Source organism: Protobothrops mucrosquamatus, unplaced genomic scaffold, assembly GCF_001527695.2.
Source record: "Protobothrops mucrosquamatus isolate PMUCROS unplaced genomic scaffold, P.Mucros_1.0 scaffold1, whole genome shotgun sequence".
In the NCBI taxonomy this organism is placed as follows: domain Eukaryota; kingdom Metazoa; phylum Chordata; class Lepidosauria; order Squamata; family Viperidae; genus Protobothrops; species Protobothrops mucrosquamatus.
The window spans coordinates 2023208-2048962 of record NW_015386388.1 but is presented as its reverse complement, the minus strand read 5'-3'; the positions used below and the strand labels follow the sequence as shown (position 1 = coordinate 2048962).

Sequence of the window (25755 nt, the reverse complement as noted above, 5' to 3'; positions counted from 1 at the left end):
CCCTGTTTAAAACTGTGTGTGTGTGTGTGTGTGTGAATAATAATAATAATAATAATAACAACAACAACAACAAGTTGAAAGATACCTTGGAGGTCATCTAGTCCAACCCCCTGCTCAGGCAGTAAAGCTTATATCATTTCAGACAAAGTTCTTAAAAACTTCCAGTGTTGGAGCACTCACAACTTCTGGAGGCAGGTTGTTCCACTGATTGTTCTAACTCAGGGGTTCCCAACCGGGAGTGCTCGCACCCTCTGGGGTGCGAGACAATATTCCAGGGGGTGCGAAAACTTGGGTTTTCAAAATTATAATGTATATGCATAATTCGTTGCCGTTATTTTGAACTTTTGTAAGGGGTGCGAGAATAAATCAGAAGCATTCTAGGGGTGGGGGGTATAGAAAAGGTTGGGAGCTGCTGTTCTAACTATGTATATGTATATATGGTTTTATTTTGATGTTGTAAGTGATATGGGCAGCAAACAAATTTAATAAACAAATAAAATGTATGTGTTAAATGACAATAAAACAAGCGAGCAAATATTGACGTTTCAATGTTATGGGGGATTCAGCATATTGTTGTCTATCTAGCAATTAAAGCTAGGCTTTTTACATTGTTTTTCACCTGACACTCACTAGGTAATAATTTAATCTAGACTAAAGGATTTTGAATACAGTACTAGTTGTATCTATATTAATTGATCTACTTTTCTTTGCAAAATTCCATCTTAACCCTTTCCTTTTGACATGTTATCTTGCTACAAATCTTGGAATTTGAGATGGCTGCAGAGAGATATTTGCTGTCTCCAAGTATGTGAAGGATTTCACACAGAAGATTGGGCAAACATTTTCAGAATTGTTGTAGAAGATAGCACTGTAATTTAAGAAAATAAATTTTGGTTAAAATCAGGAAAAAAATCCCATTAGTAAAAGTTGTTCAACAGTGGAATAGACAGCTAAGGGAGATAAAATCCTTTTTTAAACAAAAATCCTCCAGAGAACCACTGCTAGGCTATACTGACAAAAACATAATAGACCTATTCTCTCACTATTTGCTTATTTATTTATATCCCATCTTTATTTTTACAAATAATTCAAGATGGAAAATATATCCTGCACACCTTCCAGCTACTCTTTTCTCTTCAACAACTTGTGAGGTGGGTTAGGCCGAGAGTGAGTGACTAGTTCAAAGTTACCCAGCTAGCTTTCTCGGCTGAAGCAAAACTTAAACTTATCTGAAATTCAATTGCTTAATTTTTTTCAATAAGTCAATTATATCTTCTGACAATTATTACCTTCTCACCAGGTTTAAGATTGGGTCCCTCAGAAGAAGGTTAGGGTTAGAAACTTGATTAGAAACTAGGATATTCTATAACATTTGCAGACACACAGCTTAATATTAGAGGTAACGTTTCCTTTGCCATCCCATGCCCAAAGAAGTAGTCTCCAATGATAGACAATGTGATTTAACAGTCTAAGATGCCACATTATATTTTGTACGGTATATAGTGATCTCATTTTGAATTATTGCTTATCAATAATTATGGAATTGATTTTCAGTCAAAGATTTTACCACAGAGCTATGATTCCAGGTTTTCTGATGGAAGTAGATTAAAACTTGTTTCATCAAAACTTTTTTTAAAAAACTTTACAATAATGTGCTTTGACTTAGTCTTGAGTCATGGTGACTACGACAAACCCCTAAAGTGTTCTTAGCAACACTTTCAAAAATGAGAGAGTGACTAGCTCATAGTCACCCAGCTGGCTTCTCTGCCCAAGCCAGTACTATTAAATTTTAAATGGGAAACTCAGAGTATAAAATGGTTCAGAATTAAAAAAGGAACTTGGCAAGGTTGCATACTGTCACCTTTACTATTAAACATGTATACAGAAATAATTATGAGAAATGCACATTTGGAGGAATCTACCATTGCAGTTAAAATCAATGTTAGGAATATCAACAACTCCCAATATGCAGATGATAAAACATTCTTCATAGAAAATTAGGAGGATCTGGAGTGACTAATTCTGAGAATCAAAGATGAAAGCAAAAAATTTAGACTGCATCTTAACATTAAGAAAACAAAATTACAACTGCAGAGAACACACAAGTCAGAGTGTAAATCGAGTGCAGATTGACAATGAGACCATTTAAACAGTAAAGATATTAATCTTTCTGAACTTTAAAATCGACCAAAGTGGTGACTGCAGTCCTGAGATCAGAAGGCATATAGCACTTGGAAGAACTGCAATCTCTGGCATGAATAACATCTGGAAGAGTAAAGACATCAACCTCACATCCAAATGTAGATTAGCTAATGCAATAATTTTTACAATTGCTACTTATGGCTGCAAAACATGGACTCTGGAAAAGGCAGTTGGGAGAAGGTGGATGCCTTTGAACTGTGGTGCTGGAGATGACTAGTACACATTCCATGGGCTCAAAAATAACACAACCCTAGACCCAACCTCACCACAATATCACTTGAAGCCAACATCAGCAGAGGCTATCATCCATTCCCTGGACTGCAAGGCAATCAAACTGGTCAGTCCTAGAAATCAACCCTGACTGCTCTTTAGAAGGCCAGATCCTGAAGTTGAAACTCAAGTACTTTGGCCACCTAATGAGAAGGAAGGACTCACTGGAGAAGAGCCTAATGCTGGGAAAGATTGAGGGCAATAGAAGAACGGGACGACAGAGAATGAGGTGGCTGGATGGAGTCACTGAAGCAGTAGGCGTGAACTTAAATGGACTCCAGAAGATGGTAGAGGACAGGAAGGCCTGGAAGAACGTTGTCCATGGTGTCGCGATGGGTCGGACACGACATCGCAACTAACAACGAATCATCCATTGGTCATGTCATGAGAGCTGACTCATTTGAAGTCAATCATGCTGGAAGTGATCAGCGGAAAAAGGCGAAGGGCCCCCCCTAGTACCTGCTGGCTGGACACCATAAAGGATGACACCAGGATGACCATGGCGAATCTGAAGGAGGTGGTGCGAGGGGCATAGAGTGTGCTGATCCATAAAATGGCCAAGGTCGAACACAACTGAATGGCTGACGATGACAACAGTGGGATGTACTTGCCTAATCAGACTGGTGTACAATTTGGAGGTCCTCTTGAACTCACAGCTCCTGCCTTTGTGAACCAATTGTGCACATTCCTCATGGTGATTTATGTCTTACTTCCTGCTTGGATTACTGTAGGTCTAGCATGGAGGGCATGCTCTAAAATCCCTCCATTAAACAATGCCATTTTGTTGTACCCTGGATATATGCTTTCTCTGTGGCTGCCCTGTGGAATAGCCTTCCCCCCACCCCACTCTGAGAATTGGATGGGCTTGCCCATTAACCTTTCCTAAGGCTCTGAAGTCCTAATTGTTTTTCTCAACCTTGACAATTTTGAAATGTTTGGGACTTCAACTCCTAGAATTCCCCAGTGGCGGAGAATTTCTGGAAATTGAAATCCATACAGCTTCAAAATTACCAAGGTTGAGAAACAATGCTCCAGGCTGTTTGGGTCAGGCTGTTAGGTAAGCTTCTTAGTGTAGTGATGTGATTTTTTTGCTGGTTAGTCGTGTATTTTGGCAGTTATTGTTTAATCAGGTGGTTGTGAGCTTAAACTGCTGTGATAGTTTTAATCTTATGAAATGGGTGGCTCTATAAACCCTTAAAATAAACAAAACATTGAATCTTGATCACACCTCTCTCTCTCCCAATGACCTAAGTAAAATTGGCCCAATTTAATCTGAGTCTCCCCATTTAGTTCTGGATGCCATAGTTTCGGTCTTCCTGCATACACTCAAGTTTAATGATTAAAAATCAGGCTATCCTTTAAGAGGGTATTTTTTATCCGATACTTTCCCCTCAAGATAGTTTCTGAGCTTGTACAGAATACTCTTCTACACCCCCACCCCACCGGCGTATAAATATTTCTAGAGTATTGTAAATTAAACATTTTCAATAAGTGTATACAAATGCAGCATTTCTCTCAATCGGGACTCAAAAAGTTCTCAAACACCCGCCTCTCCCTTCGGCAGCTTGGGTGTTTCCGGCTATCGTTCCTCTATTTCCGAAATAAGAGACAAACCTCCTCGGTCAATTTTTGATATTTCAATCTTCCCCAACATGTTATCATTTTCATGAGTTATGTACAGTACATACAGTACACATAAGATGGTGACGTAATTTACTTTTGATCAATATGGTTTTCCGAATCACTTCGGCTCTTTCCGTCACGATAAAGCCGAGACCGGACGATGCTTTGGTGACTTCAATTAAGAGAGCAGTCCAAGACCGACTCGCTTTCGCTTTCTTTCGGCACTTTCCGTCAAGAACGAAGAAGCCTGGCCTTCGAGTTCGTTCGCGTCCTTTTCGTCTCCGCTCGGGAAGGAGCAGCGGAAGAAGTCTTGCCTTCGGATCTTTTCGTCACTTTCCGTCGACTGCTCGGCAACACTCGGCTCCTGACGGGCTGGGGCCTTCCTTTCCCTTTCCTTACCTCCTTCACGGCCCAGTTAACGGTCGCTGCCAGTTTAAATGAGACGGGATCCGGGTCGTTGTCGTGCCACACCCTGAGGCGGTGTCTGAATCTGCCAGGAGGAGCGGGGAGAGAGAAAAGAGACAAGGGGGCTCCCTTCCCCCCCCAATCTCTCTCATCCGGGTCCTGTCCCTGAGTGGGGAGCCGGGGCAGGATGACGGTGCTGCAGGAACCCGTCCAGGTACGGACACCGGTGGCGAAGGGCCTGTACTGGGAGGGGAGAAACGAAAGCAGGAGAAAAAAGAGGAAAGGAGCCTCAGGAGAAAGAAGGGTTCCTGCTCTTCTTTTTCTATTGATAAGATATAGCTCCTTTACAAACTCCCTTTGCTCCTTTCAGGGGATGGGGGATGGAGGATGGCGGTGCAAGAGAATCTTCTGTAATCTCACTTTCTTAGTTTACAGTATGTTATTGCCTTTGTGAATGTCGCGTTAGTACTTCGACTGTCCCTGCACCGGTAAATCAGTTCAGTTCTCTCCTCTGGAAGGAACGATGTGTCGTTTTTAAAAATTGCCTTTTGCATTTCGTGTTTTTAATTCTCCCTCCCCCCCCTTTCCTGGACTTAAATACATTCTCTCAACTCTCAAAAACCTCCTGGGCCCCCAAGGATCACACTTTGTTTTTTGTCCTTTTAGACACCTGTAGTGTAAGCGCCTTCCCCACATGAACCCTCTCTCATTGATCCCTGTCCCATCTCTCCCATTTAGTACCAGTCCATGGTCCTAAATAAATCCATGCCTGTTTAGTAGCATTGGATATTCTTTAATTATCATAATTCCTGTCAGCTTCTCCTTTTCCACGAAGGACTTACATTTGCATTGCTTGTTTATATATAATCTGATTATGTCGTATATCATCCATTCTGTCATTTCAAGACATTATATGCTATCTGATTCTTCTCTAATTGCCAAAAAGGCCCTCTACCACTACAGTCCTTCTGATTCTCCATTATATTTGTGGCTCCAGCTGAGGAGGCCCCATATTTTCAGTTTCTGCCTTGTTGCAGAAAGACTGGCTAGGGCTGGATCATTATTCAGATCTAGAAACTAGTATTACTTCTTCAAATGCCAACCCTGTATTGAGCTGAAGAGTTTTGAAAAATTTACAAGTGTCATAAAATGTTTTTAAGGGCCTAGCATATCAGACATATGCACTATGCCAGCTTTTGTTTATGTTGCTTTCTATTTCTTTAATATAGCAATGCAGTTTTCTGTGTTCTTCACCCAATTCATTTCAAACCATATTTTTATTTTCAGCTTCCTAAATTTTCTCATCTTGTGTATTTTACAATATCATGGACTGGTGCTCTACAAATTACAATTTATTTTCCCACTGTGCTTATTGATTGTTCATCCATTTTCATTTGTTTAAGTTCATTGTCATCTTTTTCTCAAAGCAAGCTTAAAGCTTCTTAAAAATTGCAAACAAAAAGAAAATCTTTGATGTGTAATGCCATAGCCAGCAAATCAAATCATAACATTCTGTTGAGGGGTTCTCTTTTTCCTCGCTGAGAATTGTAGGCACCATCTAAAAGCTTTAGTTTTCAATCATTGGTGCCCACCTCATCTTTAGTCCTGGTTGACAGCTGGAGTAAATAATGACTTAAGCAGTGAACACAATCATTTCCAGGTGTCCATTTTCAGATCACAGAATCAGATGACTCTCCAATCTCAATGAAATTAAGGGCAATGAAACAAAGGAGAAGACAACTATAATGATAATGAAGAAAAACCTGAGGTGCATCTGACTGAACCTAAGCAACCTGTGCTAGAAATAACTGTAATATTTATTCTATGGTACAAATAATGGTGAAAAAATTTATTTTCCCATTACTGTTTCCAGTATGTGACTATATTAATACATTGCAGCAAAAACAGCTAAGAGATTGTGCCATCTTTAAAACTAACGAATTTATTTTCGCATGACAGATACATTGAGGGTTTTTTTAATGCTATGGTTTTTTCACCATTGTTAAATTTTATTCTAACTTTGAGACTCTTAAACTAGGATTAGCTTTATAATTTCTGCTAACTAGTTTATAAGACACTTGTAGATAGACTGCTTGCATTAATACTGATTTGGAATCCATCTTAGAAGAACCAATTAATGTACTTTTGACAATTGTTCCAATTTATGGATTGTTTTCAATGCTGAATGAAAGTGTGAACATCACTCTTAGAAGTATCAGGTTGGACAGTTGTGAATTGTCCTTCATGATTAATTAAAATAACCATTGAGAATTGCTCAGTTGATAGAAGTGATTATTGCTTATGAGATGATTGTAATGAATCAATTCCTAGACTGATACTTCTGGTTAATACAAATTTTGGGGAATTTTCTCTAGAAAATCTTATTTTCATATTTTCTACTACAGTAGGAAAAACAAGAAGCATATGGCATATCATACATGGACTAGCAATATATATGAACATTTCATCTATCAATGATTGTATTATTTGACTGTATTATAAATTACTGGTTAAGGGGCCTAGGTATCATGGATATTGAAAAAGTAGTAAAACTCTCTTCATCAGAAGATGAAGTTGAAGATCCTTTTCCTATTTGCCCCAAGACCAGGAATATTCAGTAAGACCAATTTATCAGCCAAAAAAATAAACAGGTCCTCAACTTACAACCATTTGATTAAATTTAATTAATGACTGGGATAGCTATTTGCAGTTTCTGACAAGGAAAATCAATTGGGGAAATCAGATACACTTAACAACCGCATGAGTCACTTAACAACTAGTGATTCTCTTAACAACTATGGCAAAAAAAGTTGTAAAATGGGATATGACTTACTTAATAACTGCCATGCTTAGCAATGGATATTTTGGACTCAGTTGTGATCATACGTCAAGGACTTTGTATTCTACTTTTTGGTTGCTGTTTTACAATTATAAGCATTTTTCTTAGTGTTATTTCAGGTACACTATACTTAATGTATGGCTTTTTTAATATTGTTCTTGTTGGTATAATATATTTATTTGTTTTTATTCTACCTTTATTATTTTTATAAATAACTCAAGGTAGCAATTATATCCAATATACCTTCCTCCTGCTATTTTCCCCATAATAACTCTGTGTGATAGGTTGGGCTGAGAGGGAGGTTGGCTCTAATGTTGTATATTATCTCTCATGAAATGAGGGGCTCACATCCTAACACTATATTTCCCTTAGATATTTAGAAGAGTTGGTAGTATGTATATTTCTGTATCAAACTTATGTGATTTTTCCAGTAGTTGTGCATTTAAATTATATTTGCAGACACAGTACAAAAAGATTTGATGGACTTTCTGCAATAGAATAGGACTAAATTTTCTTCTCTATCAGTAAATGAGATGTCCTCTATTAGTTTTAGGATCTTTCATCTGTTTTTTTAAAACTCAATAATTATTTTCAATGGTAATGTCTGTGTGCTGAAATTTCAGGATACTATTTCAAACTCTGTAGATTCTAGGTTTGTGGAGCAGTAGACAAAATATTAGTAAAATTGTTTTGGATAGGAACCAAAAAATATCCAGAAAGAAAGTAATGGCTAACCATTTTCATACACCTGTCACAAAAACTGTGTAGGTGTGTCCATGTAGCTACCAGGAGTTGGGCACAACTGAACACAGTTTTTACTTATTGATGCTTGTAGCAAAGAGTTTTAGTGCTTTGTTACATAAGAATGTAATTTCCCTGGACATAGATAATCTCACTTTTTTACCTGGGTTTGTCTTTTCTCTGTGATAGATCACATTTGGCAAAAGTACTGAAGTGGTTTCCTGGGGTGTTTTTTCAAGGTTAGCTTGCAGCCGTAGTAGTCCCTACAAGTCTCGCATCCAAGTTCTAACCACATCCAACCTTATTTAATATTGAACCCAGGGAAGGGGGGGCAGGTGCTATACCTGATATTAGCACACAAGCCAAAATGGCTGGAATCATTAGAAACAATTACAAACTGATTTTTTTGTTATTGAGTTCAATTCCAGTCACAGTAAATGAACTATTGTTATTTTGTTTATCTGATTACTCTAGCAGAAGGAATGAAATGGAAATAAAGAAGTTTCAGGGCTCCATTTTAAAGTGGGTAATATTATTAAAATATTGCAATATTACTATGAATGAATATAGTATTTATACAGCTTTTCCCAAACAAATCTTAATTAATTTTTTTCTATATTTTGACTGACTGTCCACTGATATTGCAGACATATAGTCATCAATCGCTGAATTAACAGTTCTTGTGCAATATTTATTTGTTTAACATTTCTCTAACTCATTTGCTTCCAGCCATGTCAGCCCAAATATGGGTATTTTCAGGAGCAACAAGGGATGGCAAATGATGACAGGTGCATGATTATGTCATTGCACAAATATCATGTCTTAGTTATTTTGTCAGCTGTTATAATGCAAGTGCATAATTATGGTATTTGCATAATGGCACTATGCAGGTGTCATTTTGGCACCATAATATAACCCTTAAAACTTTGGTACAAAAAATACATTGAAATACCAACTTTCTTTTTTTTTTTAAGCTAGTGTAACTGGATTATTGGTTGCATAATTACAAAATATGGTAGTTTTTGCAGAATACTGCCAAACCTGTATTGTATTTCTCTTTAAGGAAAAAAGTAATTAACTTTTATTATCAGAAGAGTGGAAAGATACATGAAATTAATAAAGCTAAAATACTTGTCTGTTTTAGTTTCTGTTATTCACTACATATTCTACAACTTGGCAAACTTTTGTTTCCAACTAAAAAATTACGCATATTCCAAAAATGCAGTTTTAAATGGATTATTACAGCAAGAATGGTCTTATTGAGGTTAATTGTAATTACATGTAGTCTAAAGTCTATCCCATTTTGTCCATACTAAAGTGAGAAAAAATGAACCTGCTGACATGAATTAAACGCTACTAATGTAGTTGAAAAACTGTTGTTCTTTCTTTGTTGACATTTGTTACAGGTAATATTGAAAGTTTTCTTCTTGATTTTTTCCTCTCACTTAAGGAACCATTTATTATATGGAATGTCACTAGATTTTGCTTGATACAACTTGCAGTTTGTAAATAAAAAATTAATGGTATTGTTTATGAGTAAATTTAAGGATTTCTCCTTAAAAAGAGGTAGTCCCTTTTATTTGTTAATATTTATCTATCCCAGCATCCTTTTTGTGGCCTTCAAAGACACCTATCCCATCCTCATCCTGTCTTAGTCTTAGTCTAAAGGTCTAAGAAATCTTAGTTTTAGCATTAATATCAAAAATGTTTATAGAGAGAGTTTTAATATTATAGTGTTGTTTTATATTACTGAATTAATATTAGTATTACTAGCTGTACCCGGCCACGCGTTGCTGTGGCTCAGTCTGGTTAAATGGAAAAGCATGTTTTTACCTGTCACAGGTGTGACATCTGTATAATAGTAGGTATATAAAAACACGCGCATATTCGAATGCAACGTTGTGTCAAAATTTCAAAGCAATCGGTGAAGAACTTTCGGAGATTTAAGATTTTGAACAAACGAACATTTACATTTTTATTTATATAGATAGTAAAGATAATGACAGCAGCTGCAGATGGACATGAGATGTTTAAAATCAACAAGGAGGAAATTAAACTAGTTTGAGAATGTATCTTTCTTACATCAAAAATTGTTCAAGAAGGCAGTTCTGCACCTGAAATAAGGATAACCTTAGGTCGCACTGCAATGGTTAGCATGAATAAGATTTGGAAAAGCAGAAATATTAATATAAATAAAAAAGCAGGCTAGTTAGAGCAATAGTCTTCCCTATAAAGATGGATGGGTTTGAGAGTTGGACACTAAGAATGCCTGATCAGAGAACAATTATTGCCTTTGAACTGTGGTGCTGGCATAAATTATTGCATATACCATGGTCAGCCAGAACAACAAACAGAGAGGTGTTGAATCATATAAAACCAGAAACATCACTAGAAACCAAAATCACAAGACTATGTCTGATTTACTTTGGCCATGTCCTGCATGCAAATTCATTGGAGAAGTCAGTGATGCTAGGAATGGTTACTGGGTCAAGAAGAAGGGGCAAGCAAAGAACTTGCTGGCTTGATACCATCAAAGCTGATATAAAGATGAACATCCAATAACTGACAGAAGCTATGCTTGACAGAGTAGCATAGAGACCATTTGCCTACCAGTATAGTCACTAAGAGTCAGACATGATTTGAATGGTGAAAACTACTAAACTATTGTATTATTATTGCTAGCTTTTAGTTATCTTTTATAAATTTCAGTGTTATTAAAATGGATATAATATTTTCGGACTATATGTTGGTTTATAATTAGTACTGAATATTTGGAAACCAGACAATTCTGTTTTTAGGGAAAATATGCAAACTATTAAAGCTTTTTTCTAGTTTTATCTTAACAGACATTTATCCTAACTTTATTAGATACATGTAAAAAATTTTCCATAGTCACACATGTTCTTTTCACTGACTGTTTAATTCAATTTATAGCCTGCATTTCTATCTTTATTATGCTCAATGAATATAAATTTAAAATAAAATATAAATAATTGAAATTAAAGCACAATAATAAAATCTTTATAGATATTGAAGAGGAAAGAATCCTTTTCTGAAAGTGGAAAAACATACCTTCTTAAGAGTACATTCCAGAGTTTAAAAGCAGTGCAGGAAAGCACTCCCACTTGAGCAAAAAATAGGCTTTAGAAAGTACAGGCATATTAGGATTTACTGTATCTATTTGTTGCCAAAAAGTGGGACAAAATAATAACATAACATAGCTTTTGTTCAAGTTTCCTGTATATGGCCAGATTTGTAAGGTTGCAATCAAAACATGTCCATGGTTTTAGCTCTGCTTAGTCTTATCCACATAGCAACAACAGTATGTTTCATATTAAGTTTATTGGTTGAAATGTTTTTTTGTATTTCAAAAAATAGTTTAATTTTACTCTCTTTCCAATTTGCTTGTCAATCCAGATCAGTCCTCAAGGTGGCTTAAAGTAACAAAATCAGAATAGGTTAATTAGTTAATTATTAATTACTATGCATTTAAAAAATATTACAGTTTTAAAAACAAAACATAATTTCAGGTAAATAGGTTGACGTGTAAATATATTTGGAAATACATTTATTCATCTTTTGCTTGCATCTGGTAACAATAAATATTATTTTTTCTTTTCTCGTAGGCTGCTATATGGCAAGCACTTAACCACTATGCTTATCGGGATGCTGTGTTTTTGGCAGAGAGACTGTATGCAGAAGGTATGAACCTGCTCTGATATAAATATTTGCACTATTTGCAGAATTGTCAAAATACTTTGAAGCTTTTTTCCAGCATTATCCATGAAATCTAAATGATAATGTGGTCTGATCAATAGCAGAGATGGTATCTATATATAGCAGAGTAGTATATAGGAGTATTCCTTTAAGCTTGAAAAAATAGTTTTAATAGATAGCATTCTGAGTAATAGTCCAGTGATAGTACTGTAAAAACTTTTTTTTAAAAGCTAAAATATAGGCTTCTTTGTCAGATCAGCCCTCAGCTGGAAGGAGGTTGTATTCTATAATCTAAATGTATGAAAATTAGGCAATATTTTAAAGTTGTAGAAAGTATTATTATATACTGAATGGTACTTTATTGTGTTACATTATTTCATATTTACATAATCAAAAATAGAGCATGTACACAAATAAAGGATGATGCTCGACAGACCTAGGGAAAGATGCTGGCCTAGAAAATATTTTCCCTCATGACATTGGTCAATATTAATGTACAGTTTTTAAAACCTTTCCTCATTTCCATCTATGCACAGCACAAACATCCTAGCAGCATTTTTTGTTACTATTGTTCCTGATCCTGTGATATTATTCATGGATGATACAAATTTGTCATTTTTAGCTGTGCTGATATTAATATTTTTCCTCCTATCATATAATTGCTCAAAGGTATAGGCTCCAGGTATTAAAATGTATTAGACTATGTCATTTATTAGCTGGGTGAGGTCAGTTAACTGCTGCAATTTGAAACAAAGGCTATACGGATATGGCTGGGCAAAGAGAAGAGACAACCTCTGCTGATATAGTTTTCTGAAACTCAAAGATGGGTGCTAGCATTTCAAGAACAGTGGAGAAAGGCCTAACATCAAACAGAATAGAGTGAGTTCATGATTGTTCATAGTACAACCTATTATTATATCATTGTCACAAATTTCTAAGTTATGGAGAACTCTTGATGCTTGCCAACAAAATGATTGTAATTACTATGTAAAACAAAAATAAGTAGATCCTCAGAGTAGTTTGGCATGAAAGTTGCCACAAAATACTATGCACCTTAACTGTTTGCATCCAGAAGTTCAGGGCTAAGCAACTGATATTTTTTCATCTTTATTTCTTCAGTACATTCAGAAGATGCTCTCTTCCTACTGGCAACCTGTTACTATCGCTCAGGAAAAGCTTACAAGGCATACAGGCTCCTTAAAGGACACAGTTGTACCACCCCACAGTGTAAATATTTGCTTGCCAAGTGCTGCATTGATCTTGGCAAGTAAGTTGTCCCTACATTTGTTAGTATTGTGTATTATGCATTTCTCTTTATAAAATATGTGTCATCATTTTGTGGATTTTCAGCTATTGGGCTACTCAGAATACATTCATTTTGATGTATAAAAGCAAAGTCTTGTAAAAGTATAAGTCTTGTAAAAGAAAAAGTGAAGATGTAGAAATATTGTCTTAAAACTAATATGATACAATTTTAAAGTATACTGCTCACATCTCTACAATGCTGCTTTAGATTAGCTGCAAATATTAAGTCAGAGATATCAAACTCACAACATCACGTGACATGTCACGATGTATCATGACTTTTTTGCCATTGATGGCAATGGGGTGGGCGTGGTTTTGCTATGATGCATCTGGTCCGCGGGCCGACAGTTTGATACCCCTGTATTAAGTAGTCTATGGACTGGTTCAGATTTTAAGGGGAAAAAGGTGAGATGACTTATGTAGACCTCCACATGAAGGAGTGGAGCAGCTCTATTCTTCTATGGAGTTGTGAAGGGTAGCAGCAGAGTGCTAAGAAAAAGTAAAACCAGTTTAAGCAATTGCCAAAAAATGTCTGAGTAATTCCATATGCTCCAAAGCATTGATAGCCCTAGTATTAAGTATGGAAGAAGTGTAATGATTATGTTTTTGTATCTAATTATCAGCAAATTTTTGTTACCATGGAGCTGCTTTATTGCCTTCTTGAAATGAATGTGGCATTAATAGAGAAGTAGCTTACTGATACAGTTTAACAAGGAATGCATAGAGAAGTTGGTCTCTGCAAGCTCAATACAGGATAGACAAAATATTTATTTAAATGTAAAACAATAAATTCATAACAACTGCATGAGAGATGATTTGTTCCTTGCCTGTAAATGAGGAATACAGCTAAGGATTCCATATGGTTAATAAGAAAGCTGAGAAGTAGGACTTCCGGTTTTGCGCTGTAGTGCAGCAGCTGAGAGATCAGGGGCTCCACACCCTACGGCTGATTTCTGCCTGCCAGGGGACACTAAATGGGCCTGAAGTTGCCCCGTACAGGCAACATAGAAGGGGGGAAGTCCCACCGATTGCAGAGAGACAGCGGTCGATCCGATCGGTTTGGGAAAAGCCCTCCAGAAACAGGCAGGAGAAAGGCTAGCTTAACTTCCAAATCTAGTCCAAGCTACAAGCAACTGAAGTCCAAAAGTACAACTTCAAGCTGACTGTAAACAACGTGTTTGGAACTGGGTAAGAACAGTAATTTTCTCTCTTCTATTTGAAAATTGATTTCCTGGGGAAAAAAATAAAGAGAAACCCCAAGACGCAAAAAGCCTCCAAAAGTGAGAAGGAGGGGGACCTTTGCCCCACCCTCCTGCAGACAGAAGCAGTGAATTAAACTTTTCAGGGGGAACAGAAATATACTGAAATGAAAAGAATATAAGACTTAATTTGGATAAGTTTGAAATCGGTGGAATCTGTTAAGATTTTCTTTTTACATCATGAAAATAGAAGTAAATAATTGTCTATTATTTACTTCTGAAGAACTGATGCTGACATCTAGTGGTGGATGAAAATATACAACAGCAGCTGCTCTATTACAGGGACTGGCAAAGCCCAAGAAAAGATAAATTTGATTTTGGTGACCTTCAATGTCTTAATAACAGAGAATAGAAAACATTTTGGGCTATCTACAAAGTGAGAATTATAAACTCTAAAAAAAAAAAAAAAGAATTGACCTTTCTGGGTTACAAATACTAACTTATCTGTGACTCTAAAGCTGTCTGCAGAGAAAGGAAAACCCTGATTTTTGGCTATCATGGAAAACCAGAGATCTGCAGAAAGAATATACCAAGAAAAAACAAATACTTTCCAGAAGGAGATCTATGCTATGTTGCAACTAATCCAAACAACAATGATCTCAAACCACAAGGAAATTAAAAATAACTTTGAAAACATAAATGAATACATCTCCGATTTAACTTTACAATATAAAAATTCTCATAAAATAAAAATAGAGAGTGAGCAGAAAAAACAGACTACTGAATACGAGACAAAGGAGAAAGATTTCAAGATGGAATTTAACAATACAAGGAAGTTGACTTAACCCGGATGGAAAAAAATTTACAGGAAACTCTGGACACGGAAAAGACAAACTACACTTTAATATTACAAAATAAGTTTGAGGACAAGAAAAAAGATTTGGCAAAATGGATTTTGCCAGAAGAATTACAAGAACTTGAAAGACAAAAAATAAATAAAATCAAGAAAGAAAGGGGAAAAAATTCAATGAATACAAAGGGGCGAAACCTTCCTATAAAAACATCTTACCTGTTTTGCCTTTTGTACCTACAACAACATTTATAAGATTATGGGAATATTCTTTGATTCATCGAAGTATATTGAACAGGAAAGATTTTGGGCAAAAAAAAAATAAATCTAAAGTGAGAATTAAGAAATTAGATGATGGGAATTACCAGAGAGAGTATTTAAAAATTAAACATTTGTTTGAATATGATTAAAGAAATAGAAAGATTTTGAATATAAATGAAGATTAGTTTAAAAGGGATGAACCCCTCAACATAGTATGTCTTTTTTCTTTTGTGTTTGATTTTTTGACGAGAAATATAAAAATGTTGGGATGGTTTATATAAAAGAAATGTTTTCTCTGTTTTGTCTTTTTTTTCTTTAAGATATGAGAAATATAAAAATGTGATGGCTTGTATGAGAAAAAAGATTTAAATACTTAAGTGTAACTAATTTTGAGAAAATCTTAACCAGTAAGAATGCTTTGAATATTGTGGGGAAAACAAATTTAAATAAGAATTTTGTAAATAGAATTTATGACGAGGCAATCAAGATGATCAATGAAAAGAAGCTTTATATTGATGTGGTTATTATTTCCAGAAACATGAGAAAAATGTCTATATTCAATTGTCATTTATTTAAATAAGAACTGTATTAATTTAAGGTTGGCAAAAGAGAATATTATTGGAAGAAGAGGAAATCAAGTAAAGCTATTATATGGAATATAGAATTATAGAAATTAATTGTTATTTATTGTTTTTTAAACACTAATCCAGACAACACGCTGTTTATCAAATATTAAGGTGTATGTTAAAAATCAATAAAACATTTTTTTTTTTAAACTGAGAAGTAAACCTTTATCCATCTCATTTCCATTGCTCTTATTTCATTTTGCTCTTCTGTTTATTTTTCTTAATTTCTATTTTACTATCTTTAAGCAGACTCGCAGAAGGAGAACAGATTCTGTCTGGTGGAGTTTTTAACAAACAGAAAAGTCATGAGGACATTGTAACTGAGTTTGGAGATTCTGCATGTTTCACACTATCCCTTCTGGGCCATGTGTACTGGTATGGCTTCTCTATTTTTGGGGGATAAATTGCTGTTCCACTATCATCACCCAATATGATGAACTTACACATGTGTAGATTTATTATTATGGGTTGTTGCATAGTCAGTCAACCAGATTAAAGTGGATTTAGCATTTTTATCCACCTACCAAGTCCTTCCAATGACCTGAGATAGGCAGATGTTATTCTTTGTAAGCTGTTTCAAGTAAAGCTGCTATTTGCAATTGATTGATGGTGATTTTGTAAATGTTGATGCACCTGATGTGCTCAAGTGATGAGCCAGATATTTTGAGATTGCACCCAAGGTGCCTGTAACTATTGGCACAATCTTTGCTTTATTATGTTTCATTGCACAATCAGAGGTTCAGACTGGATTTGACATTTTTATTTGCCTATTGAGTCCTTCCAAATGACCTGGAATAGGCAGATGTTGATATTTAACGGTGCTAGAGATATTGTCACAGGATATAAGATTTTTCAAGTAAAGCTGCCTTTTGCAGTTGATAGATAGTGAATTTGTCAATGCTAATGGTCTTTATCATTATATTTTATCCCACTTTTATGGTTTGGATTATAGACACACAGTTTTCTTTAGCAAAGAGAAGCTTCTTTACTTATAAGTAAGCACTCTATTTCTATTGTAAAGCTTCAGATATAGATACTTCCTTCTGAGAAGATTCATTTATGCAAGAAACATTCAACGTATTTGTCAGTGATCTGGATATATATAAGTAATACAGAAATGTTTCTCTTAGAACTTTATTATTGAAGAGTCCTTGGTGCTCTCTGAACTTGGTTGTTTTCTTGCAGACATTTCATTACCCAAACTAGCACTGATAATATTACCTAGCTTGGATAATAAAATGTCTGTGAGAAAACAACCAGGTTTAGAGAGCACCAGGGACCCCTCATTTCAACCCTAAGCTACAAATACTCTCCTTTATTGGAACTTTATTATGTTTAGATTTTTCCAAATTCCTTGGACATCTACTCCTCATGTAGGAGTGTAATTCTTCCAAAAACAAGTGCTGTTGACCAACAGTATGATATGTGCAGTACATATATATGTGTACCGATGTATACAGAATACAGGTAGTCCTCGACTTAAAACAGTTCGTTTAGTGATTGTTTGAAGTTACAACAGCATTGAAAAAAATTATGACCATTTTTCACACTTATGACCATTGCAGCATCTCCATGGTCATGTGATACACATTCGAATGCTTCTCAGCTTCTCATGTATGATGGTTGCAGTGTCCCATGCTCATGTGATCAACTTTTGTGATCTTCTGACAAGCAAAGTCAATGGGGAAGCCAGATTAATTTATCAACGGTATTACTAATTTAACAACTGTAGTGATTCACTTAACAGATGTGGCAAGAAAAGTTGTAAAATGGGGCAAAACTCACTTAACAAATTTCTCACATAAATTTTGGGCTCAGTTGTGGTCGTAAGTTGAGGACTACTTATATATATATATTCTCTATCATTTCAAGATTTTTTTGACTCTGATAAGGCAGGAATTCATGCATTTTGGTTGGTATTCATAATCTGTGGTTGACTTGCAATGCACTTATCTCCTTACTGCTGTTCCTAAACTGGGAGAAACTACATATTTGTTTTGTATTTGAATTTAAAAGCTCTATGAAAATCTTAAAATGTCTATATATCTAGCATGAATTAAAAGAGTAGCTCTTATTCATCTCATCACTGGAATGTATGTTCATGGATCTCATTGTTAGAGAGTTTGCATCCCTTGAATTTCAATACAAAGTTAAATATCTTTTTTCTAATTTCTATCTTTCCTAAGATACAAAACCTCTTTCAAAAATGCTTGGGCACTATAACAGAATGTCTGATAAAATTACCAGTGTAATTTTACTAAGACATTCTGTTCTAGCCATTTAGCTGACTCTCATTTTTTTTAGGAATATATAGTTTGCATAAAGTTTATGTAACATATGCAAGTTATTAAGTAAGAAATGTATAGATTTTTCTATCTCTATTTAACTCTCTAATATCTAACTAACCAAATGCAAGTGAGAATTCTAATATTAATAATATAATCTATGGAGAATGGCTGGTTCTTGTTACTTTTCTGCTGAACTCTTTTCTCTCTGCATTATCTTTTTCATTAACAGTAAGACAGATCGACTTGCCAAAGGATCTGAATGTTACCAAAAGAGCCTTAGTTTAAATCCCTTTCTCTGGTCCCCTTTTGAATCACTATGTGAAATAGGTAGGTATTCTTCAATTTTTTATCATCTCTGTATTAATTATTCTGATTAGGAATGGGAGGCAGAGCATGTCTTCTGTTATGAGCTGGAAAAAATTGCAAATGTTTATAAATATTTTTCTTTGAGATTTGTCTTACTTGACACTAAAATTCAACAGAAATATGAGTTATTGTTTTGGATGCTTTCCTTTTTTTATGAAAGCTCATTCTATTGTTTTTATTAATATGATTCATGCTGGCTCGTATAAGTCTTAATTTTAGATGCTGTCTCTTTCAAAATTTATTTTCAGGACTGAAGTTGATCTCAGCAGCTGTCTGACATAATGTCGTATCCTGTTTCAGACAGAAAATTTGTAAAAAAAATCTATAATTTGGAGATAAACATAACTGCAATATATTCTAAAAAAGGAATGAAAACATTTTGCAAACAATTTGTATGCTGCACTAAGGAAGGGAGGGTGCATGTTCATGGGCACCAGGAAAATAAAATAAAATAAAATTTGATTAAATACACATCAAGAGCTATCATACTATACTTATCTCTCCCCAGATTGTCCACTAGTACCAATCATTGTAGCTAGGTGTCTGCTTGGAGCTAGTATACTTTTCAGTACATGATTCTAACCATAGGATTACAATAAACTTCATCATTTAAAGATGTAAAAATAAGTAGATATGTAATTAGAATAGAACTTTTTAAAATAATAGCCTACTATTCAGTAAAGGGAATGACTTCCACAAATTTCCAAAACTTTTTGAATAGAAATAGAGCCAATTTGGTGTAGTGGTTAAGGCACAAAACTAGAAACAAGGAAAGTATGAATTTTAGGCATAAAAACCAACTCTCTCCCCCAATTCATCTCACAGGTTTGTTATGAGGAAAATAGGAGGAAAAAGGAGTATTAAGTATATCCATTGCCCTGAGTTACTTATAAAAATAATAAAGGCAGGAAAATTCTTGGCTCTTCTGCAGGGTATTTGGAATGTGTGATCTAATGAGTACTGCTGGTTTTAATTCTGCTTTATCTTAATTCTAATTGCATTTCACTTTTTTCTGTTAGCTTAATTTAATTTTAATTTATATTTTTTCTTTTTGTTATATTGCTGATAGTATATGTTTTAAGTTATTTTTGACTATATTAGTTTTTGGATATATTAAGTTATATTATTATTTGTTAGATATCTATTATTTGAATGGGCAGAATACAAATCCTGCAAATCCAACCATTCCCTTTAGTAACAGGCCATTATTTAAAACAAAATTCTAGTCTTACATCTACCTATCAGTGATATAACTACCATGGATCAGACATTAGAAACTATTCTAAAAAAAATTGTGTCACCTTTGGCTGAATTGGATATGTATGGCAAAAGGTAAGCAATCTGACGCCCTCAAGAAGTTCATTGCAGTTCTCATTTGGTAGATCGCACAAAAATGGGGAGGTGATATGAACTATAGTCCAAAATGTCTGATTAGTGCTATGTTACCTACTCTTGTGTTTAAAATATTGATTGTTATAATGTTTAATAGCAATAAATTTCACATACACATTCAATGCTATGGGGTTAAATAGGATTGGTCTAAAACATTCCTTTTTTCTTTTTTGTATCTTCCTGTGCCTCCCAATCCCTTTCATTTTCATTACAGGTGAGAAGCCAGACCCTGACCAAACTTTCAAGTTAACTTCTATACAGAACTTCAGCAGCTGTTTGCCTAACACATGTACAACGGTGGTATCTAATCACAGCATAATCCACAGACAGCCAGAAACAGTTCTTATGGAAACACCACAAGATACACTTGTATGTTTCTACCAGTCATACTTAATAACCACCATCTTTATAGTTTATGTTCATGCTATTTAGAAAAAATGTGTATTGTCTTTAAGAAATGGTTTTGTTTTTCAGGAATTAAACAGACTCAACCTGGAGTCCTCCAACTCTAAATATTCCTCCAACACAGATTCCTCCATTTCTTATATTGACTCGGCTGTAATTTCACCAGATGCTGTATCTCTTGGATCAGGAACTGCCTTTTTAACAAAACAGGCTCAGAACAAACCAAAAACTGGCCGGAGTCTTCTAGGTGGACCAGCTGCTCTGAGCCCTTTAACACCAAGGTAAAGAATCTGAAAGTCGTTCCTCCATTTTCTCTTAGGAAGCATTATTAGAAGAATAACAGAAGAGACCTAGGGGGACTCTGTGTGCTAATAAATATAGACTGACATATGCTTTTATAGAAGAGAATTTACTTTATGAGATGCATAAATGAATGTGCAAATGTATTGAGGAGGCATCCTAATTTTTTAGAATATGAAATGTGAGAGATCCAGTAAATTTCTGAGTGTAAAATTAAAATGTGCACAAGAACACCATTTGCAATAGCAGTAAATTGATTAAATAATCTTATATGTATATCTATTACTCACAATGGATAATGAATATAAGGATTCAATAAAGACCTGAATTAATTGGATCAAATGTATTAATAAAATAATTTCCTCTTAGAGATTCCCTGTGAGTCTTGGGAGCTAAAGCAGCAAAATATCTAGAGAGTTGTAAAATATACTTTAGTTGCTTTCTAAATATTGTCATTTAAAGTCAGTTTTTTATGTTATTGTTCTACATTTTGCATAGGACAAACAAATCATTGTCTAAAAATAACCTTTATGAATGTGTTTAATGATTTATTAATGTGGGCTCTAATACACAAAAATATATGTTACAATAGTTGTGTGACCCAATTCAAATTTACTCAGGTATATGCCCCCCCCCCCAAGTAATCACTTGAATTTGCCTAAATCTATTAACTAAACACTATTTTTTTGGATATATTTTAAAAATTATAGCATATTCTAAGCCTTCAAATTTGTTTTCAGAACCAGAGCTGAATTGAACACATAGCCCATCCCAGTTTCCCCCAAGCTTTCTTCATTTCAGCAACTTAATTTAGGTGGGAAAATATTTTTGATGTTGCTGTTATTAAATGTGGAAATCAGAAACTCTTGCTGACCTGCTTCATAATTACCCAGAGACTACTTGTAGATTTCAATTTTGCTTTTTCCCCACAGCTAAATTACTTCATATGATTGTTTTGAAGATAAATGACAATAAATTAGCTATTATTTTTATCCTGATGAGCTTGAATAGTTTTCATTTTTTATTTTTCATTTATTTAAAATGAGTATGCTACATCTTTTTCATTTTTTTCTTCTGTTCAATCGTATCCACTATTTGGAGTCTGCTTGGACAAGTCCCTGCAGTTTTCTTTGCAAGATTTTTTAGAAGTGGTTTGTCATTGCTTCCTTTGCAGGCTGAGAGAAAATGACTAGCCTAAGTTCACCCAGCTGACTTTTTGTCTAAGCAGGATTAGAACTCAGTCTCCTGGCTTCTAGCCTGATGCCTTGACCATTAAACTACACTAGACTGGCTCTCATCATTTTCATTAGAATAGTTGTTTTCCTGCAAAGTATTCTATAGCCTTAAATTATAAATCCAAAAATGAAAAATGTCAAATCTTCTTTTGATAACAAACAAAAAATGGAGCTAATCCCTACACTTGAACATAGTATCATCTTAGTGTTATATTTTTTAAAGCATACACAGTATAACTGGAAGTTTGTAAATTGTTATTCTCAAAAGAAAGATACCTCGCAATGCATGAACAAGCCTTAGGCCTGCAAATTTTTCTTGTTTTCAAAAATCCTCTCTTTTTCTGCCTCCTCTTTCTTTAGGAACACACACTCACACACACACTCACACACACACACACACATATATTGAAATGCTCTTGTATATTTCCTCAGCTTTGGAATATTGCCATTGGAAACCCCTAGCCCTGGAGATGGATCTTATTTACAAAACTGTACAAACTCTTCTTCTGTAATTGATGTGCCACCTCAAGGAGCCCCTTCCAAGAAGGTATCTTGTGCTGAAAGATGTGCAGCTAAAATTGCTCAAGGATCTGTAAAATGATGGCTAGTAGTTCCTTACAAGAATAAAAATGTCAAAGCCACTTTGTGATGTTTCTGTGAATTTCCCCTCTGTTATTTTTGCAGTATGCAAAAAAAATATGCAGACACCTTATATAGATAATCTGGAAATATTTTTAATATACATTTTTCCAAGATGTAGAAACTGGAATTTTATTTTTAAATTACATTAAGATGCTTATCTTTACAAATCATAAAATCCTTTGCAAACTTTCATGTTTACACTGCTTTTTTAATGCTAGCTCATAAAGGAATGTACTTTAGAGCAAGTATTCAAAATCTGGTAGAAAAAAACCATTTAATATGTGGCAGAATTAATATGAAAACCAAAGTTATTTTGTCATATGTATACACACACACACACATCAATGAAGTTGTGAGTGCATTGCAGAATTCAATTATCTGTCATTGCTCTGCTATAGTTGTAGGCCTATAAGAAGAAAAGAACATGTCTTAACAGTGATGTTTGCCAAAGCTAATTTTATGGTGGTAACCGTGCAATAAAATGCATATCACTTTCTACGTAACATTTTTCTTTCTAGGTAATATAATGAACTAATAAAATTAATACATTTAGCAGATTGTCCCCTATCTCTGCCAATGAAGGTCATAAGTCATAATCTGCAATTGCTATAAATATAATGCACAATTAACATTATGATACATTTTTGTATAGACTGTTACCAGAATAAATCAAGCTGGAACAAAGTCGGTCTTCTCACAAAGCGGTAATAGTCGGGAAGTAACACCAATCCTTGTTGCCCAGACCCAAAGTTCAGGCGCCCAGACAAGGTATGCAGTGTTTTCCTAGCCTGGTGTATAATTTTCCTTCCTGATGTATGTTTTCGTTCCTAGGCTGCATCTGTTGTTATCATGTTTCCTGTATTTCTGATTGAGAAACAGTTAAAACCCTAACCCCATAAATTATGTTAAGAAATTTGATTTCTCTCTCCAGTACAACTCCTCAGGTATTGAGCCCAACTATTGCTGCTCCCCCTAATGTGCTGCCTCGAAGAAGTTCACGTTTGTTCTCCAGTGATAGTTCTACAACCAAGGTAAATGGGAATTCTGCACAGTATGTATGTATGTATGTATGTATGTATGTATGTATGTATGTATGTATATGTGTTGACCGCCCATCTTACCTTAAGGTAATACTTGGTGGCTTATAATCATAAAAAATAAAAACTATATAAATTAAAAACATAAGTTAATATAAGACCCAGAATACCATGTCCCACTTAAAAGAGGGTGGGAGCAGGATGTGGGGAGGTGGGATCCGTTGTTGATCAACCACCTCCACTGTGATATTCGCCTATTGGGACTCCAAGCTAACTGGCAGAACTAGGTCTTTAGGTTTTTCCGGAAGGTCAGGAAGTCGGTGTGCTCTCATTGATTAATATTTTTTAAGAAATTCAGAGCCTAAATTGGCAGCAGCAGAAATATTTAATGGGACTACAGATATAATTAAAACAGGACTGTCACCTTCATATTGATTTCAAATATTTTTGAGAAGAATTGATTTTAACTTTGTTGAACTGCTAGAATTCCCTGGCTGGGGGATTCTGAAAGTTGAAGTCCAGATATCTTAAAGTTGTTGAGACTGAGCAGCATTGCCCTAGGCTGTGAAAACATATGTCACAACAAATTAATACTCCTTGTTTTCATTGTAAAACAAATAATTATTTTTACTCCATTACAATGGAGCACAGTGGCTCATGTGATTAGGACGCTGGATTGACAAGCAGCAAGCCTGCATTCGCGAACCAAGTGCTGCCATGGGACAGGGTGAGCTTCAACCCTTCACTCCAGTTCTTGCCGAGGACATGAAAGGAGCCCCTAACTGGGCATCCCCCAGGCAAAGGTGGTATCACTGGCCAATCCTTTCAATTTGGAAGCGCCTCAGGGTTTTTGACACAAATGTGATGCAACCCCATTACAAATGTTTCATATGATAATGTTACAGATTATCCTTCATTTCAGATGTAGAGAAGTACTCTAAATAAAATTGTACACATGTTTTAGATATATTTCAGTTGAAGACATTGAAGAGCTATCATCCTTTCAAAGCATCTTTCATATTGAAATCACTGGGAAAAATAATATCAAAATCCATTAAATCAGTAATGAAGTGTAATAAAGCTGTAATGGCAAACATTCTGAAGATACTTTATCCAGTACTGTTACATCCTCTGCTTTTGAGCTATCCACCTTCCTCACATCAGTATAATTACTCGGTCCATACTAAAATGTATTGTTGGTGTATAGTAGAACAGCTCTAGTTCAGATTTCTTGAGTGGAATTGAGAGTCTATGATATTAAAATCTGGGTGGAAAGATATCACTGGCATCTTCTATTCTATAGGCTTAGTTAATACTATTATAGAAATTGGGTGTTTTGGTGTCTCATTCCATTATTCCATAATGATATATGTTGTATAAAATCACATATTAGTTTAAAGCCATAAAATTTCATCAAAAATGACAAAGCCTTGGAAAAAATAGGCAAAAGCCAAAGCGAGTGAATAGGGCTATGTAGTACATATTTCAGTAGCACATCACATGAAATTAAATGAAATCACATATGTAATTGGGCTGAGGTTCCCCATTCAAACCAAAATGAAGTTCCTCTAAATTTCTATCTTGAATTGTTTTGCAGATTTCTGTTTTGAATGGTATAATTTGCTATTTGGTTGCAAGAAAGATTATTTCAAATGTTTTTTCTTCTTTCATAGGAAAATAGTAAAAAGTTAAAAATGAAGTTTCCACCAAAAATTGCAAACCGAAAGACAAAATGTAAAACCAGTAAAGGAGGGATCACACAGCCAAACATAAATGACAGTTTGGAAATCACCAAACTTGATTCGTCCATTATTTCAGAAGGAAAGATTACCTCAGTAACGCCACAAATCCAGGCATTTACATTACAGAAAGCTGCAGCAGGTATGTAGAATATTCCTGAGAATTATTATAAACTTGTGCCAACCCAAAAGGTAGTGGTAACATAAAATTCAAAAGCAAGAGAAACAGAAAATACCTGTGGAATTGAGTTAAAATGAACAGGGCAAGTTCATTCTTGTTCTTTCTAATTAAGTTGCCATCATGTGTGGAATC

General features: G+C 34.9%; 1 protein-coding gene across 2 annotated transcripts in view; it reads left to right on the top strand.

Annotated features, from left to right (window-relative positions):
* Positions 1-4629: 4629 nt before the first annotated feature.
* LOC107303057 (cell division cycle protein 27 homolog) overlaps positions 4630-25755 on the top strand; it is a 44748-nt gene continuing 23622 nt past the window's right edge. For both annotated transcript variants that reach the window (XM_015832247.1, XM_015832246.1), the window contains exons 1-11: positions 4630-4714; positions 11707-11782; positions 12917-13064; positions 16288-16413; positions 18556-18653; positions 20299-20453; positions 20559-20770; positions 22457-22571; positions 23319-23434; positions 23598-23697; positions 25377-25584. In XM_015832247.1, coding sequence (XP_015687733.1) covers positions 4688-4714; positions 11707-11782; positions 12917-13064; positions 16288-16413; positions 18556-18653; positions 20299-20453; positions 20559-20770; positions 22457-22571; positions 23319-23434; positions 23598-23697; positions 25377-25584 — 1381 coding nt within the window. In that variant the 5' untranslated portion in view covers positions 4630-4687. The remainder of the gene's footprint in view (positions 4715-11706; positions 11783-12916; positions 13065-16287; positions 16414-18555; positions 18654-20298; positions 20454-20558; positions 20771-22456; positions 22572-23318; positions 23435-23597; positions 23698-25376; positions 25585-25755) is intronic.